Source organism: Nicotiana tabacum, chromosome 23, assembly GCF_000715075.1.
Source record: "Nicotiana tabacum cultivar K326 chromosome 23, ASM71507v2, whole genome shotgun sequence".
NCBI lineage: Eukaryota > Viridiplantae > Streptophyta > Magnoliopsida > Solanales > Solanaceae > Nicotiana > Nicotiana tabacum.
The window spans coordinates 72,852,062-72,869,658 of record NC_134102.1 but is presented as its reverse complement, the minus strand read 5'-3'; the positions used below and the strand labels follow the sequence as shown (position 1 = coordinate 72,869,658).

Genomic DNA, 17,597 nt, shown 5'->3' with positions numbered 1-17,597 from the left:
AGTCATATTGTGTTTTCTGCCCTTACATAATTCATAGGGAGTCTTATCAATTATTGGCCTAATCATGCATCTATTGATAATATAGCATGCAGTGTTCACAACTTCAGCCCAAAAGATTTTAGAAAGTCCACTAGCAATTAACATGGTTCTTGTCATATCTTCTAAAATTCTATTTTTTTCTACAACACCATTTTGCTTCGGTATCCTAGGTGCAAAACTAATTATGATCTATACCATTACCTGCGCAGAACTCAAGAAAGTTAACATTTTCAAACTCAGTTCCATGGTCAGATCTAATGCTAGCTACATGACTATCCATTTTTCTTTGTAGTTTCTATATAAAAGTCACAAACATATCATATGTTTCATCTTTATTTGCCAGAAATATAGTCCAAGTAAACCTAGAATACTCATCAATAATTACAACCACGTACCTCTTTTCACCTCTACTTTGAACCCTTATTGGTGCATATAAGTCCATATGAAGTAATTTCAGAGTTCGAGAAGTACTTACCACTTTCTTTGATTTGAAGGATGATCTGACATGTTTACCTTTAGCACATACATCACATACTTTATCTTCCTTAAATTTTGATTTGGGCAACCCAAGCACCAGGTCCTTGGAGATCAGTTTGTTCAACTTAGAAAAACTGACATGTCCCAGCCTCTTGTGCCATAGAAAGGAATTATTATGTAGTGCACTAAGACATGATAGTTCACTTTTAGGAGAAGACATCATGTCAGCTTTATAAATATTTTTATGCCTTTTTTTCCTTGAGAACCAGGTTTCCAGAGGTTTCATTTGTAACCATACAGTCTTTAGAAGTAAGAGGACCTTGTTCCCTTCGTCACGCCTTTGGGAAACACTCAACATGTTGTGCTTCAAACCTTTAACATAATACACATTTTCAATAACATGAGAGTGGGACTTACCAACCTTACCTATGCCGATTATATTTCTTTTTTTGCCATTGCCAAAGCCCACACTCCCTCCTTGGTAGGCTTTTAGTGAGAGAAAATTATTTATATTCCCAATCATGTGGCGGGAGCAAGCATTGTCCATATACCACCAGTACTTACTTCCTCTCACTTTAACCAAAAAATATATTTAGGGGTTAACTTTAGGAACCCAGACAAGCTTGGGTCCCTTTATTTGAGTAAAAAGATGAATCACGTTCTTCTTAGCCCATCCTGGTAGTTTTTCACTTTTCAGTGAAGAATCAGGTTTCATCACTTTCCTTTTCTCAACATATGCAATATTTTTTAGGTCTTCTTGAATTCTAGATGTGCATGTTTCTTTGAGGTGTCCATTATTACACAGTGTGTGAATAGGCGATTATCAGGAATGTCGACATATTTGCTATGAGGATTGTATGAAAATTTAGCCTTAGTATTCCCTAGACCCTCTTTGCTACTGTGATTTTCATGAATTTTAAATATTATTTGGGAAAACCTGATCCATTTTAAGTTCTTTTCTATTTCAAAATTAGCCTTATCCAGATTTTCTTGAAGCATCCTAATCTTTTCAGATTCAACTTGAAGATTTTTATTAACTTCATTTAGTTCACTTTCTAATTTCTCCTGAATATCTGTGGCTAGGTCTTTACCGTTATTTGGAGCATTGAGCAATTTATCTTTCTCAATTTTTAAGGCAACCTTTTCATCTTCCAAAACAAGGATCTGGTCCTTGAGATCAACCATAAAGACTTCAAAGTTTTCTCTACTTATTTTCAGATCTTTGTATTCAAACTTAAGTGATGCATAGTCATTCATTAACTGTTCATTTTCATTATAAACCTTTTGATACGCATCAATCAAGACACCAGATAAGGAGATTAATTTCTTTTTAGAGTAAGTATGTATTTTGTCTTTGATGTCTTGAAAACTTACCTCGGGTTCTTATTCCTCATCAACATCAGAGTCTGAATGTGCCACTAATGCTAGGAGATCTTCAGGTTCTGAATCACTGTCTTCCTTGGCCATCAGTGATTGATCATCTTCGTACTTTCATCATCATCATCATCATCATCAGACTCATCAGTTGAAGATGATTGCATGACAGCCATAACTCTTGCTTCAGTAATTGCATTGACCTTGCTATCCCATGGGGAGGCAGTATGCGTAGCATTTTCCTCACAATTTTGTTTCGAGGGATAACTTCTCCAAGAGATATCAATTCATTGATAATCGTTGTGAGCCTTGTATGCATATCCAGGATGGTTTCTCGCTCTTTCATCTTAAATCATTCATATTGCCTAGTTAGAATATCAATCTTTGACTGTTTCACTTGAGACGTACCTTCATGAGCATATTGCAAGGCATCCCATATAGATTTTGCATCTCTGCATGCTGAGATCCTATTGTATTCATCTGGACCAATATCACATATCATAATCTTCTTGGCTTTAGCATTCTTTTGAACTCCTTTAACATCCTCTTCTGAATATTTTCTACTGGCTTTGGTCCAATGGGGATACCTTTGTCATCAACCAGCATAGGAATCTTTAGGCCCTTTTCAACAATATCCCAAAGCTCCAAGTCTTCTCCTTCCAAGAAATCACACATCCTTTCCTTCCACCAACCGTAATATTTTTCATTAAACAGTGACAGCTTGACAGTTGATTGTCCTTCTTGAGCATCCGGCGGTGCAGCCATTGTAGATCCTTTCAAGGTGTAAGTCTCTTATAAAAGAACCTACTCTAATACCAATTGTTATTTTATGATGCACCTAGACATAAGAAGGATGGTTGAATTGTGTCTTACCCATCTTTCGTGATTTCAAAGAACCTGGTTCTTTGAACTATGCAAATAGACACAAACAGAAATAATTGCAAAAATTTAACCAACACAAAGATTTTTACTTAGAAAACCTCCTTGCTCAATGGAGTAAAACAATCACGACCTACCCAGTATGATTTTTCTCAAAACTCCACGAACTTCAAAGAGCAGTTTTAGGTTACAACTCTATAATCAAGGGGACTAACTCAAGTACCATAATCCCTACAATCAACTCAATTTTAGCAACCCCTTCCCAAACTAACGCTAGTCTAGGAAGCTAACAAAAACTCAAAGTTTCTGCACTAACCTATTGATTACACTTCCCAAAAGCAAATAGGTTACATTTTAAAACACCTTGACTCAACCTAACAACTAAAGAACTTGAACAGCTTCATCTTTAAGAACCGGTTCTTCAATTTATCAGCTTAAGTCTCCAGAAGTATCTTCTTGTTGTGATTGTTATTATAGGAAGTAATTCTATGTGATTTCTCTCAATAGCAGTAATCTTAAACGGTGGCAAAAAGTCTCCTTTTATAGTTACAAAGTTGGCCGATACTCTTCTTCAATTATGCTCCAAAACCTAGAATATTTCGGTTAAGGAAAACCTCTCCTATTTAGATTTGGTTTCCTTATTTGCTTCCAACTCTTCAACCTTCTCTTTCCTTATTTGGTTTCCATATTTCTTTTAGGGCACGGGCAGGACTTTCTGAGGAATCCAACTTGCACAAATATTCTAATATTCCGCGTCTGATCAGCATTCTGCTTTTGGTCTGCTACGAACCTAGTTCATTTGTCATCTGCATCTCTCATCTGCATCCAAGCTTAGTAGCAACCTGGAACATGAAACCTGGTTCTCTGCTCTGGTTTGTTAATAATCAAAATATAATTACATACTCAGCTAAACAATTAGCAAAAAGTGTTGAATATTTATGAATGCCATTGGATCAAATTAGTTGCGACATAGGGTGTATTTGGTATAGAGAAAATTATTTTAAAGGAAAAATAACTTCCCTAGCAAGAATGGGGAAAACAATTTTTGAAACTCTCCAACCATGCTTTCAACCCTCCCACATCCGCATTCCCTCACCCAACCCACCTTGCCACCCCCACAAACTTGACCAACCCTCTGCCACCAGTACCTTCCAGCAAACCCAACATCCCACCCTAGCCCCACACACCACCACCCTATCCACCACCCCTCAACCTCGACCACCACCCCTACCCCCTATCACACAAATGCCACCCCATTCCCCAACCCCCATCCCCAACCACAAAGACCCAAACCCGCACACCAACTCCAATATCAAACCCTGACCTTCCCCCTTCCTCCCTCGACCCCGACCTCTGTTCGACCCTCAACCCTGACCCTCGACACCTGACTGACCCCAACCCTTCGACCTCTCGATCCCCCAACTCCCGACCCTGCACCTACCCACCCCGTCAACCATAGTGTTTGCTCTTGGGATAATATTTTTTGCTTACTAGTCAAGACACTAGAAGATCACTTATTTTCTAGGAAAACATGTTCCTTCATGCCAAACACACCCTTAGATTGATATTTTGAGTCTATTTTACTATGCAACAGCCTATCACAGCCAGCAACTATATGTTTTACTTATTTGTTTTGTTTAATTTCATGAAGATATCTTTTCAGACCAATGAGAAGGCCCAACTCAGATTGATATGTGAATGAACACAAATAATGACTACAAACCATCATGTTTTGGTGTGTAAAGTTCCAGCGGAACAACAATAATCACCTTTTACATGAAGTTGACTTCCATACTTCCTAGTCCCATTGAAGATATTATGGCATGTGTATTGCATTGATTCACGACAAAAATTTGTAGAAAAAAGAAAACTCAAAAGATATTTTAGTATAATTTGGTAATTTGAGTAGAAAGTAAAAATAAACTAAAATTGTTGGCAAAGAAATACGACTGAAAGCTGAAAAGAAAGTTTCTGCAGATTTTTTTACTTCTGCAGGAAGAGTTTTTTGTGGAAAATTAAAGAAAAAAACTTGATAAAACTGCACTACATATTATCATTTCTTTTAGCAGTGAACTGCACTACATATTATCATGAAGGAGATAAAGAAAAGGACATACAAATGATATCTGTAGCACTATCTAATCAGTGATCTTTGATATTGAGGAAGAAGGAACAGAGAAAATGTGTCCTATCTGATATGGGATTAGAGGATCCGTCATCCGAGGAGTGTGAGGAACAGTTCCCATGGATGCCTGCCTCTCTCTGTAAGATGCCCAAGTTACTAAATAAAGCCCAGCTATAATGAGAAGTCCTCCTAAAATGCTGCAATCACAAAGCGCTGGGATATCTTAGACTTGAGGCTAACGACGAACAACTAGAAATGGACTATAAGGAAAAGATCATATGAGCGGCACAAATGTTCAGCAAGTGGAATATTGCATAGTTTCACAAGAAACAATCTCCAAGAGAAAGCAAGTCAATAAAGGAAACATGGCAATTTTCCAGCGGGAGAATTTCGCATCACCCTCACACCATTTTGGTCCTCATTGTGCCAAAACGACTATAAAACAAAGAAATGAGAACATAAGACAGATATAAAAGTGGATTTTAAATATATTAGAGCACTAACCTTCCCAGATAAATAGGGCTCCCGAGAAAAATGCTAGATAGAATTGCTGAAGCAGCAGGTTGAAGCGGATTGTATAAAGCAACTAAAGCAGGGCCAAGAATCTTATTGCACCATGTCATAAGTCCATAGTTCAGGGCTGATGCAACAATCCCCTGAAAAACACTAACCATTGTGAAGAAACTCTTTTCATTTCACCCAACTAAAAACATTGTCCGTCTACATACTAACCATATGGTATGAGATGTTATAGACAGATGAATGAGAATCCACTATGCAACATTAAAAACTATCTTTAACAAATGCTGCATTGACGATTGCAAATTGAAAGAGCAACACAGGGGAAGGAAGTATGAAGAGCATTGATGTGTCAATTGTTTAGGTGCATGCTACATCATCTTGGTACTGGTAATCGCCTAGAACCGGTGTTTTTAGAATTAGAAGTGAAACAAAGCAAATAAGCAACAAGGTCCATGGGGCTTGAAGCAAAAAGTGAGAAGTGAAGCGCATAATCTACGAGAAATTTAAAAATATCAAACATCTATGAATTTAATACAGTAAAAATAAAATTGCAATTAAAATATCAAATTTAGTATCCAACATACAATAATCCTGATATTAATATAAGGACTCAAAGTTGAGATTCAAATAAGGGACTAATCCTTGTTGGAGTTCTTTGTGCACCATTATTTGAAGCACAAATTTCTCTAAAGCGCATGGCTTCACCCCTGAAGCTAACACTCCTCGTTTCGCGTCACTCATCGCTTTAAGCAACAAAGTGATGACTTACACTGATACTGGCTAGAATACCTCAAGGCGCCCCATTTTACTGTGAATGTGAAAGGAAGATCAACGAAGTGGGTTGAGAACCTTGAGGTCTCAAGTTCAAATCCCAACGGAGGCAAAAAACACTAGGTAATTTCTTCCCATCTAGTTGGACAGAGTTACCTAGTACCTGTTGCTGGTAGGAGGTAGCAGGTATCCGTGGAATTAGTCGAGGTGCATACAAGCTGGTCCGGACACCACAGTTATCGAAAAAATATGCTCATAATAAGAAGTTTCATTTAAACAGTGTATAGAAGGGTCTTCCATACTCCCATAATTAGCATATTTCAAACCTTATAACAATAAGCACTCAAGTCAGACATGAAGAGGATACTAAAGAGAATCTTACAGCATAGCACACAGCGAAAACTTCAGATTTTGTCAAATACCAGTCTGTTGATCCATTGGTCATAAAGAATGATGTCCCTATCATCAATAGAACGCCAAAAAAGTATGAATATGCTGTCAATGATAAGCCTGCAGGGTATTTTGCCAAAAGTGGAGCCTGCAAAAATTTCATAAGCCACTCAACTCTGCATGCATTTCATAACAATACAAACACATACACTGACAAACTCAAGGATTTTCCAGAACGGTTCAAGCTAGCCCAAGATCTAAAGCGTCAATGATATCTACGAAGGAACTGTATGTACCAATCCTGACTGGAGGCCATGCTACAAACAAAATCAGATTGTTTCTATGGATTATTTAACAAAAGTAATTAGTATTTTTTTTTTTTTTGGACTATTGTGTGGATTATGTTACAAAAATAATCAGTCTTTTCAAAAATTGATTCTGTTAACTGAAATTGGTATCTGGTTATTGTTCAATAAAGTCATCTTTCTAAATCAATTATAAAAGGTGTCCAACATAAGGCAGACATGCCCAACATAAGCCAGATGGATGCAAATTAATCTACTTCAGATGAATAGCAATTGATAGATAAAAGTTCACAAGAGCAGAAAACAACTACGAGAAAAAATATCATGAAACTGAAAGTGATAACTTTTAACATGGAAATGGTAAAGTGATAACTTTTACGTAGCAATATTTTTCTTTTCAAAGATTGTACATTAAACTTTTTTATCAGGCTTTAATCAATTGTAAACATTCACCAATTTAAAAAAATTCAAAGACCCCCTGCAAATGCTAGTGCATCACAGGCCACTCAACCAAAGCATGCCAAAATCACCTTCATTAGCATGTTATTAGAGGAGGTCCATCGTGAAAGATCATATATACAATGGAAGATCGGGGGTAAACTTTTTCAACCGATGCCTAGACACATATTTTATATATGCGCATAGCCTTTCAGTTTAATCTTTGGGAACGGCCTCTGCTATTTATTCCAATCAAGTAGATCTGAATTAGCAATTGAAATGATTATCTAGTTACCTGAATAGCTAAGTATGCCGCCATGCACATACAGTTTCCTATTAAGCATAAGACGCCAAGGTGCCAATTATCAAATCCCGGCTCCAGAAAACTAGACATTAGCCATCCAGCAGGCTCGGGTTGACCCTTAGCACTTATCTCAATGTGGGCTGTGAAGTCTGATGTGCCATCTCCAAACACCACTGGACCACGGAATACAGCCATTAAAATAGCGCCCGACACACAAACAATGGTACCTCCAACCTTTCCCTGACCTTCCACAGTAAGAAGCTTCACTGTTTCTGTACTGCATAAATAACACATACAAATAATGTTGAGCAGGTCAACAGCTGCAACAGATAAGTTATGTGACAACACCAGAAATGCACAAATTGAAGACAAATAACAGGTAAAGAAAGGAAGCCATTATATGGACAAGAAACCAAGACTAGAAAAGGAACGAACCCACTACCACTAGCCAGGGCTTGTGGCTTCCATTTGGGAACTTGCTGTTTTAGATGATAGAAAGATCAATGTTCTAAGTAAATAGCACCAACAGAAATACAGAAGGTTACCTCATTAGCACTCTCCTTTGACATACGAAATGTAAAAGCCACTGATGCATATTTGTTCTTCTCATAGTACCGCTAAATGATAAGTAGTTGTATATTTAAGTTTCTTTGAGGAGAACGTAATTAATTTATACAGAGCTAGCTTCCTTGTTTTTAAAGAAGCTAAGGCAGTAGGGTTCAGCAGTCCCTTCAACAAAACTATCTAGACCATTCCCTATCTGAGATTCTGAAGTCTAACATCCAATCGTCACTAAACATTTATACATAATCAAAATGTTCCTGAACTATAAGACGTTTAACTTCACTGCCGTATATTTGTGATATAATCAAGCAATGAATGGAGCACAACGATATCGTTTTGGGGCTATGACTTTGCTGACCACTACTCCAATGGAGCTTGCTTGAGGATTCAATCCTCTTTAGTAAATTAGATGCTTTCTTTGATTCCATAATTGAATGTATTTGGTTCCTTTTACCATATGGCATATTAAAATCAAGTTTGTCTCTAATTCAAATCTTCTTCTACTCCTATCTATTTTTATCTTGTGTCTGTGTTTGCTTCAAGCTATCACTTCTCTATGTCTCATCTATATAGTGCCATTTTTTATCCTCTCGGCAGGAGTGTTTCTGCAATTTAATTTCTTAGAAGGTCCAACTCTCCAAGATAGTGACTGAGATTTATCTCGGTGTTGCATGTATCAATTTGGAGGATAAAGATTCTCGAATTGACTGTAATTATTCTCATTCTATGCACAAAAATAAAGTACTTGTGAATTGTGATTGCTCCAAGCCTCCAATTTAAAGCAACAAAACAATTTTGGTATTAAGAATACAACATCTGGACCATCAAGGAAGCCTATATTTTCACAACTCACAAAGTTAAGCAGCACAACATAACTTATCAAAAAAAGTTTAAACAACGCAAGATTCACTCAACACCCAGGACATGCAAGAATTGTGAGTGATGGAAACAAAGAAACAAAATAGAGAGATGAAGGAAGGTTGATGTTTACTGACCCCATGAGCACAGCAAATATGAAAGTAAAGACTGGTATTGCAGGTTGCAAAGCAGCAGCATAAGTCGGATTCGTGTAGCCAAGACCAATAAGGAACAAAAGTTGGTTACCAAAAATACTGTCTCAGTGCCAAAAGAGAAAAAAGGCATTTTCAGGAATAGGCTTTAATTGAGTGTAACAAAACTAAGGAAATTAACAAAACAAATCCAAATATACACGCTTAGCACATCAAAACTTACCCAGTTAAACCTAGAATGAAGAATGACAGTAGAAGCCGTTTATTCAGAGGAGGCCTCGACCTCCTATACATAGAGAAACGTAACACGTAAATTTGTTAGTGATGCTATTATAATTGCAAATATCATAACTAACCTTTCGAAAGAGCTTATACAAAAGAATATGTGTGTGTGTGTGTGCCTATGTAGATAAAACAAAGGATATCTGATGAAAGAATGAGAGGGAAAATTTGTTATGTTTGTCGAGCGAACTGCCATACAGTGATGTAGTAACAGACTGAAAACATACAACATACTATAAGCAGCAAGACCCTCAGTTTGAACTACTATACCCACTTGTCAATAGTAATGCTCTCTTTTTTTTGGACCAACCCAACCCACACATCATCATTAGAAAGCTAGACCTCCGATTCTACTGGTATCTAATTAGCCTAACTATTAGTCTATTACGAGGTTTCACACTCAAATCTCCAATTGGAGAACAGCAAAAAAAAAAATTCATTTTTGGTCTTTGCTTCAATTCTTATGGACTTAACAAGTAGTTAATAAAACAAATATTTCAATCAACCACCTACTCATAAAACAATTGGGGCCGTCTATATGAACCCTCTCTGTCCATTTCACTCTATTCAAGCCCATTTCCTTCCAATACTGGAAAACAATTTGATTCTTCAAAAAGGAAATAAGGATTCTCTAAAACTAAAGGTTCTCTAAATGTCCTATTTATTCCTATATTGACAGTAACATAAAATAATTAACAAACTAAAAGAATTCTTGGCAAACATTAGACTTAATGTACGTGTAACAACAATAACTAAGCCTTGATTTCAAATAGTTGGTTTCACCTATATGGACTCTATACTTTCATTATGTTCTATTCTTAGTAAAACACCATTGATTCCACGAAAATGCAAATTCTTTGTGGTAATTTCTTGTGTTTTAGGTCCACATTGTCCCATTTTAGAACATTCAATTATTATAGCGTGAGTGTTGCACCTACTAGTATGTTTCGAGGTATATGGTCAAGAAAACCTTCTCTCAAGATGCAGCTACTTTCAAACTTTGTCTAATGTGGTCATTTCTAATCTTGTCCAATTTATATGACCAAACCTCCATCTCAACATCTACATATCTACGACATAAATCATGGATATGTTAGGCCTTAGAGATTCAAACTTGCATTTTACATTGTTCAGCCCCTTGCTATCGCATAACACTCTTTTAACACTCCTCCATTTCCACCCTCGTACTTCAATTTTATGCATCACATCTTCATCTATCATGTCATTCTCTTGAGAAACTAAACCTTCTTATATAAATTGTCTGCATTCAGACAACCTAATGCCATCAAATCTTACTTCACTTCATTCTTCCCAAAGTGTTAAATTTACAGTCATATTATGTCTTACTGTTACTAAATCCTAAAACTCTTATTCCCTAGAGTGCTTCTCCTTGACTTAATAACTTTTGGTTGACTCGTATTAAGTTCGTCAATTAACAATATATCATTTGCAGATAGTACGTATCATGAAACTTCATCTTGTATATAATTGGTAACTCAACTGGGTTAGCAAGTAGGACACATCAAGGCAAATCCCCGATGTAACCCATAGTTATGGCCTTATAGGAAGAGTTATTATTATCCCCTACTATTTACGAGTATCCACCAAGGATGTTCTTTTAACAAAGTAAAGGGAACCCACTAAGGACTTTTTTAGTAATCTATCATATATTTTCTCTAGGTCAATAAATGTCATGAGGAGATCCTTCTTCCTCTCCCTATACTTCATTCATCTCTTCAAGAAAGATATAGTTTCTATTAATTAGATCCAACAAGCATAAATTCAACTGGTTCTGTGTAACTGTTATATAGTCATTAAGTCTATGATCTATCATCTTTTTCCGATGTTCCATTGCATTACTCATAAGTTTATTACCATGATACTTCGAACAACTTTGAATATAATCTATGTGTGTATATGTATGTGCTTGTGTCTGTGTGTATATGTGTATGTGTGTGCATATATATGTGTGTGTATACACACACATATTGGAGCTAAGGTAGTCCTTCACAGTGCATCAATCCTTCATAATTCATATAATGTTGAATAGTTTGATCAGTCATATTGCTCCAACCCCTTCAATGTTCCAAACCTCTATAAGGCAGTGTTATCAAAGGCGCGCTTAAGCCCTGAAGTGAGGCCCAAAACATGTTGAGTGCTTCGCCTCGCTTAGTGGGTGCTTCAACATTTTCATCAAGGCTCTAAAAAATACGTTTCCTTGCCAATGAGCATAATCCTTAAGAGACGATACTAAACAATTGATATATCACTTTATTGTAAATTTTCTTCAATTTCTTTCTCCATATATTTGGTATTCATGGTTATAGATATTAGTCTTGGAAGACACGTACATATTTGTAGTTTTTCTCCATTTGCGCCTTTGTTATTAAAACCCATGCTTTATTTGTGCTTTGCGCTTAAAGCTCCAACAGACCTTAGAGATTTTTTGCGCTTTTCGCCTTTGATAACACTGCTATAAGGATACAATATGTACCACAGAATTTTCTAACCCTTGCGATTTGTATTGAGCAATTGATCAAGTAGCCCCTCCATCCATTTTTATCTCACTATCTCCTTTCAAATATTTGGAATCGTGCTTAATTGTATATAGGGTGAAAAGTAGCATGGAAGGGCAGAAAACAAATTAACAATAACCACTTTAGCCAAGGTTGACTAACCAAACTTCAACAACAAAAAAATAGTTGTTTTTCCAATAATAAAAATTAGCTCTTACCACAAATCTTCAAGATACAATGTGGCATTATTTTGGGTGGAACTTGCAGGGGGCAATTCACAACTATCTCATAAACACACAATAGTCGATATTGCAGCATCAAGTAGTTTCATTAGGTCCAGACTAACCTACTCTTTTTATAAGGTAAATTTTATTAACAGTGAAAAAATCTCCAATATTACAAGCAGTATACCAAAAGGTAGAGAACCTACAAAAGAATATGATTCTCCATAAAAAGTCACAAATAGCTTGTTTGGTCAAACTTCTGGGAAGCCAAAAGTGCTTCTTTGAATTTAAAAAATGTTTATTTTAGAGAGTTGAGGTGTTTGACCAAGCTTTTAGGAAAAAGTTAAGTGTTTTTGAGTAATACCAGAAGTTTTTCATAAACTAAAAAAAGTACTCCCTCCGTTCCAATTTATGTGAACTTGTTTGACTGGGCACGGAATTTAAGAAAAAATGAAGACTTTTGGAATTTGTGGTCCTAAACAAGTCAAAAAGGGGCCCACAGTATTTGTGTGGTTATAAAAGCTTCTCATTAAGGGTACAATTGTAAGTTTAAGCTAAATTATTACCAAATTTAGAAAGTGGTCATTCTTTTTGGAAACAGACCAAAAAGGAAATAGGTTCACATAAACTGGAACAGAGGAAGTAATTTTTTCCCATAAGTACTTTTGGAACCTTGGCCAAGCACAAGTTGCTGCTCTACTATTTGCAAAAAGTGATTTTCAAAATGATTAGCTAAACACAAACTACTACTCTCCAAAAATACTTTTCCTAAAAATAATTCTGACAAAAAAACACTTTTCAAAATAAGCAAATTTTGAGAGCTTGGCCAAACAGGCTATAAGTCTTTTATAAAAACTAAAACTTCATGGCTACATTTTTTTAAAAAAAACTAGGGATAGTAATAGTAGAAGGGTTTTCCTCTAATATACAAGATTATTTCCTCACCCCTCGAAAGCTCTGATATTTCTTTCCTTGCATGGATCCACATGAGTGCTAATGGAGCCACATCCAATGCCCAGCATCTTCTCCTTCCTATAAAGGAGTAGTTGAATAATGCCTCTTTCACTATGTCTGTCATTGTCCATTGTCCACTGTAGTCCGAACCATTTCAAAATATCCCACTATAAGAGAGTTGCTACCTTGCATTGCAAGAGTTGGTGATCCATGTCGCTGCCCCAACTTTAGCACATAAAACAGGAGTTAACGGATTACTTAAATTGTCAGCTCATAAGATCACTCCCCTTGATACCAGCTATGGAAAGAAGCGTATTTTCCTTAGCGCCCTAGGAATTCAAGTCGATAAGTGGGGGAAGCCCGAGTATTTTCTTACCAAATGGTAGTAAGACTTAATCATGAACAATCCATCTCTCCCCTCTCCCACTTCTGTATATTTTAGCCAGTAAGTCGTGTTGTGCTTGTAGACCATTTCAAGAATACATGAAATTCAGCAACCTCCCAATCCTAGGTTCCTTTTAAACATTAGGTTCCAGTGAATTACCATTTACTCCTCTCTTAGGATTTGTCGTACTACTATCTCCTTTTGCGTTTTCTGTCGTCCTACCTATGATCTCAAAAACTGAATCTGTTTCCATACTTAATCTTGAAATGGTACGTTGACATTGAACTCCTCCAACTCCTTCATAGTATTGCTTCAACGTTCGCACTTAAAATGGAATTGTAATGTTTTTAGTCCACCAACCCTCTTCCTCGATCCCATATCTTTTATTGCCTCCCTCCAGAAAGGTGTGCTCCTTAATCCTGAACCTCCATATCCACTTTCCTCATAAAGCATGGTGGAAACAAGGCAAACTTTCACCCCAAGGCCTCCCCACCTCTTTGGGGGCGTGATGATCTCCCAACTTACTAAATGGAACTTCCTATCTCCATTTGTTGAGTCCCATATGAACTTCCAATGGAGTCTTTACAATTATCCGGTAAGCTAGCTGAGTGCCCAGTGGTATTGAAAGAGTATGTGAGAGTGCTAAAAATGTGCTTTTAGTTAACACTTCCTTCCACCTTTTGAAAAGTATTTGTTCTACCAACCAGCTACTTTCCATGATCACAGGGTTCCATGTTGTTTGGTCTTTATTGGAAGCACCCAACGATAAGCCAAGGTAAACTACTTCCACATTGAATTCCAAAAAAGAAGTCAATGAAGACTTGGCAAATTGATTCTGATGGTGGTGCTGAGACAGGTTCGAATGTCATGAAAGTACGGGTTTGTGTTAATGTCGGTATTCTCCCCACCAGTGTATGCTAGAGGGTGCCTATTTCCTGTTGTTTGACCACAAAAAAAAGACAAAAAAAAAAAAAAAAAATCCTACACATAGTGGAGCAATTACGTTATCACTATCGAATATTTTCTGAGTTGTGTTGGGTAAGCTAATATTTTCTTTTGGCTATCTACGCGTTTGGTAAACGTTAGTTTAATCAAGATTTTACTACTTTATCCTTGATATTCTTTTTAATTCTCAAAATACCTAAAACAAAATCCCTAACGGCCTCCCCAATCCATATACATCATTCCTCTTTTTCACAAAGATCTACTAAATTAATAATTTTTTTGAGACATTGAAGGTTGTTTGAGCCATTCTAACAAAAGAATAGCTTATCAACACCTTTTTTACCAAACATATCAATTGTTTGTTATCAGTTTCGGTATTCTATCCAAATACGCAACTGCTTATTTATAAAATCAGTTGCAATATTTAAAAGTGCTTATCAACATTTAATCAGCTATTTACAACAAGCTAACCCAAACGGGCTTGAGCCAGTAATTTGCTCGCAAATCACAAAAATTCATGCTTTATATTTACATCAGTGCAATTTTTTATCTACAAAGAGGCTGAATATAACTAGATCTATGCTTACTGTTTGCAAACAAGAGAGACTACACTACTTGGATTGCAGAATTAAGAGAAACAATGAAAAGGGATATAGGGAAAGAGATAAGAGGAACTAACTTTTCGCGGAAATAGGCAAATGGGGCAAGAATAGAAATAGCAAGAAGGTCCCGATACAAACAGAAGACAATTTCATTCATGCCCACATTTAGAGCCACCTTTGTAATCACATGGTACCCAGCATTGAACAGTTGTACCATTGCCATTGTACCATGGGCTTTCCATATCTCACCCCCATTTCCTACTGCAACTGCTGCCATTTTGTTCATCTCATCCACTCCACACCCACCCACCCCCTATATATTTAGTCACCAAAGCGTAATACTGGGTAGGTGGTGATGGGGTAGGTGTATCTTAAGACTTAACTATAAAGACTAAAAGAAAACGGCAATAGGACAAAAGGAGAGGACTTGTTGCAGGAACCTCACGTTGTTCTACTGAGTTTGTCTTATGGGTTTTTTTTGTCACAAAACACTAAGGAAGCTTTAGGATAAAATTTTTGTAATACCTTTCAACCAATTTGAGGTTTAAGCTTTCTCACATAAACAGATGTGTGTGTTTTCTCCTTGTGTGTCACTTGTCTGGCATGTGTCCAGAACTATAGGGAATAAGGCATAATTTTCTTCTATTTCCTTTTTGTTGGGACAACAAGTAATACAAACCACGGCTCGGCTGTTTCATATTGAAAAATCACACCAAATAGAAAATCGAACCAAACTTATTTGATAAATCAAATTTTCTTTTGGTTTTATATGATTTTGGTATTAAATGTGAAAAGATAAATTCAATTTTATCCCTGAACTACTCAATATGATCCATATATGTACTCCATTAATAGTCGGAGTCAATCATGCCTTTGTCATTACAAAAGTGCATTACATTTGCCCTTATTGAAATAGTACAATTTGCTGTCAGGTGTCCAAATTTAATAATGGAAAAACGGTCAAATTTACCCATAAACTATGTGAAATGGTCTATATATGTCGTGCCTTAGTCCATGCCCGAAACCCACAAAATTTTCATGCTTTATATGTACATCAAACAATTCAATTATCTACCTACATAGAATCTTTGGCGAGTTCTTCTCATTTGTATGTCTTATTAATAGAGTTATTCGGTATTTGTACGGATAGTACCTGTGCGGAATGACTGTGATGACCCGATAGGTCATTTATAGTTTTATCCTATATTTCTGTGTTCCGAGATCTTGAATAGCTCTGTTTAGCCTTCCTCGATTTGCATGTGCAGTCCGTGACTTTTTTTCCGGAAAGTTTTTTATGAGAAAATTGATGAAAATATAAAATCGTTCTTTAAAACTCATTTGAGTTAACTACGGTCAACGTTTTTGTAAACGGACCCGGATCATTATTTTTGACGGTCCCGATAGGTCCGTATCATGATTTGGGACTTGGGCGTATGCTCAGAATCGAATTCAGAAGTCCTTAACTTGATTTAACGTAATTTGTTAAAAACTAGCAATTTAAAGGTTTAAAGAAGTCATAAGTTTGACCGTACGTTGACTTTGTTGCTAGCGGTTTCGGATTTCGGTTCTGGAACTTGGTATAGGTTCTTTTCAATAATTATGACTTTGTCTATAAAATTTGGTGCAAAACGGAGTTGATTTGACGTGATTCGGACGTCCAGTTGTAAAATTTCATGTTCTTGAGTTTTTTTGAAACTTTCAATTGTTTTGGTGCCTGATTCGTGGTTCTGGGTGTTATTTTGCTATTTTGATCAAGCAAGCAAGTCTGTATGATGTTATTACACTTGTGCGCATGTTTGGTTTGGAGCTCGAGGGGCTCGAGTGAGTTCCGGATAGGCTACGGGTGATTTTTGGACTTAGGCCATTGTTGGTTTCTCACTATTGTTGGCACATGGTACTTTGTGCTTCGCGATCGCGAAGGGAAAACTGGGGCTGGGGTGGTTTTCTTCATCGCGAACGCGATAGCTGGGTCATGAACGCGGAGCATTGGGGGATTTACCCTTCAGGAATGCGACCAGCCTCTCGCGAACGCGTAGGGTTATGGGCCTAGGAAGGGCGCATCGCTATTACTCTACGCGAACGCGAGGCCTAGATCGCAAATGCGAAGGCCTGGGGGAGAAGCATTCACGAACGCTGAGGAACCTCGCCAACGCGTAGGCCGTTCTGGCTGTTGTGCTTCGCGAACGCGTCAGGCCCTTCGCTAATGCGAAAAAGGCCTGACGCCCAGTCAATTAAATATCCCAAAGACGGGATTTCATCCATTTTTCACCATCTTCTCATTAGAGCTCGGCCTAGAGGCGATTTTGAAGGGAAATTTCATCACCATTTCTTAGGTTAGTGTATTTTAACTTGTTTTCTTCTATTTCCATCAACACTAATTGATTTCTAACCTTAATCTATGCTCTTTCATGGTAGAAAATTAGGAATTTGGGTAGAATTGATGGTTTTTGTAAAATTGTTATTTAGACCTCAAATTGAGGTCGGATTTCGA

The 17,597-nt window shown here is 36.9% G+C and overlaps 1 protein-coding gene across 3 annotated transcripts; it reads right to left on the bottom strand.

The window, feature by feature from the left end:
• Window positions 1-4,698: 4,698 nt before the first annotated feature.
• On the bottom strand, window positions 4,699-15,756 carry LOC107781448 (WAT1-related protein At4g19185). 3 transcript variants are annotated; one of them, XM_016602147.2, is made up of 7 exons: window positions 15,184-15,756; window positions 9,422-9,484; window positions 9,184-9,300; window positions 7,616-7,901; window positions 6,570-6,725; window positions 5,399-5,550; window positions 4,699-5,329 (listed from the first exon to the last, which is right to left on the bottom strand). In XM_016602147.2, the coding sequence occupies exons 1-7, from the start codon at window positions 15,390-15,392 to the stop codon at window positions 5,296-5,298; spliced, it is 1,017 nt and encodes a 338-aa protein (XP_016457633.1). In that variant the 5' UTR covers window positions 15,393-15,756; the 3' UTR covers window positions 4,699-5,295. The 3 variants fall into 3 exon arrangements, with proteins under 3 accessions (XP_016457633.1, XP_016457632.1, XP_016457634.1); XM_016602146.2 differs by having other exon boundaries at window positions 4,699-5,091; XM_016602148.2 differs by lacking the exons at window positions 9,184-9,300; window positions 9,422-9,484 and having other exon boundaries at window positions 4,699-5,091; window positions 15,184-15,726.
• Between the last annotated feature and the right edge of the window lie 1,841 nt (window positions 15,757-17,597).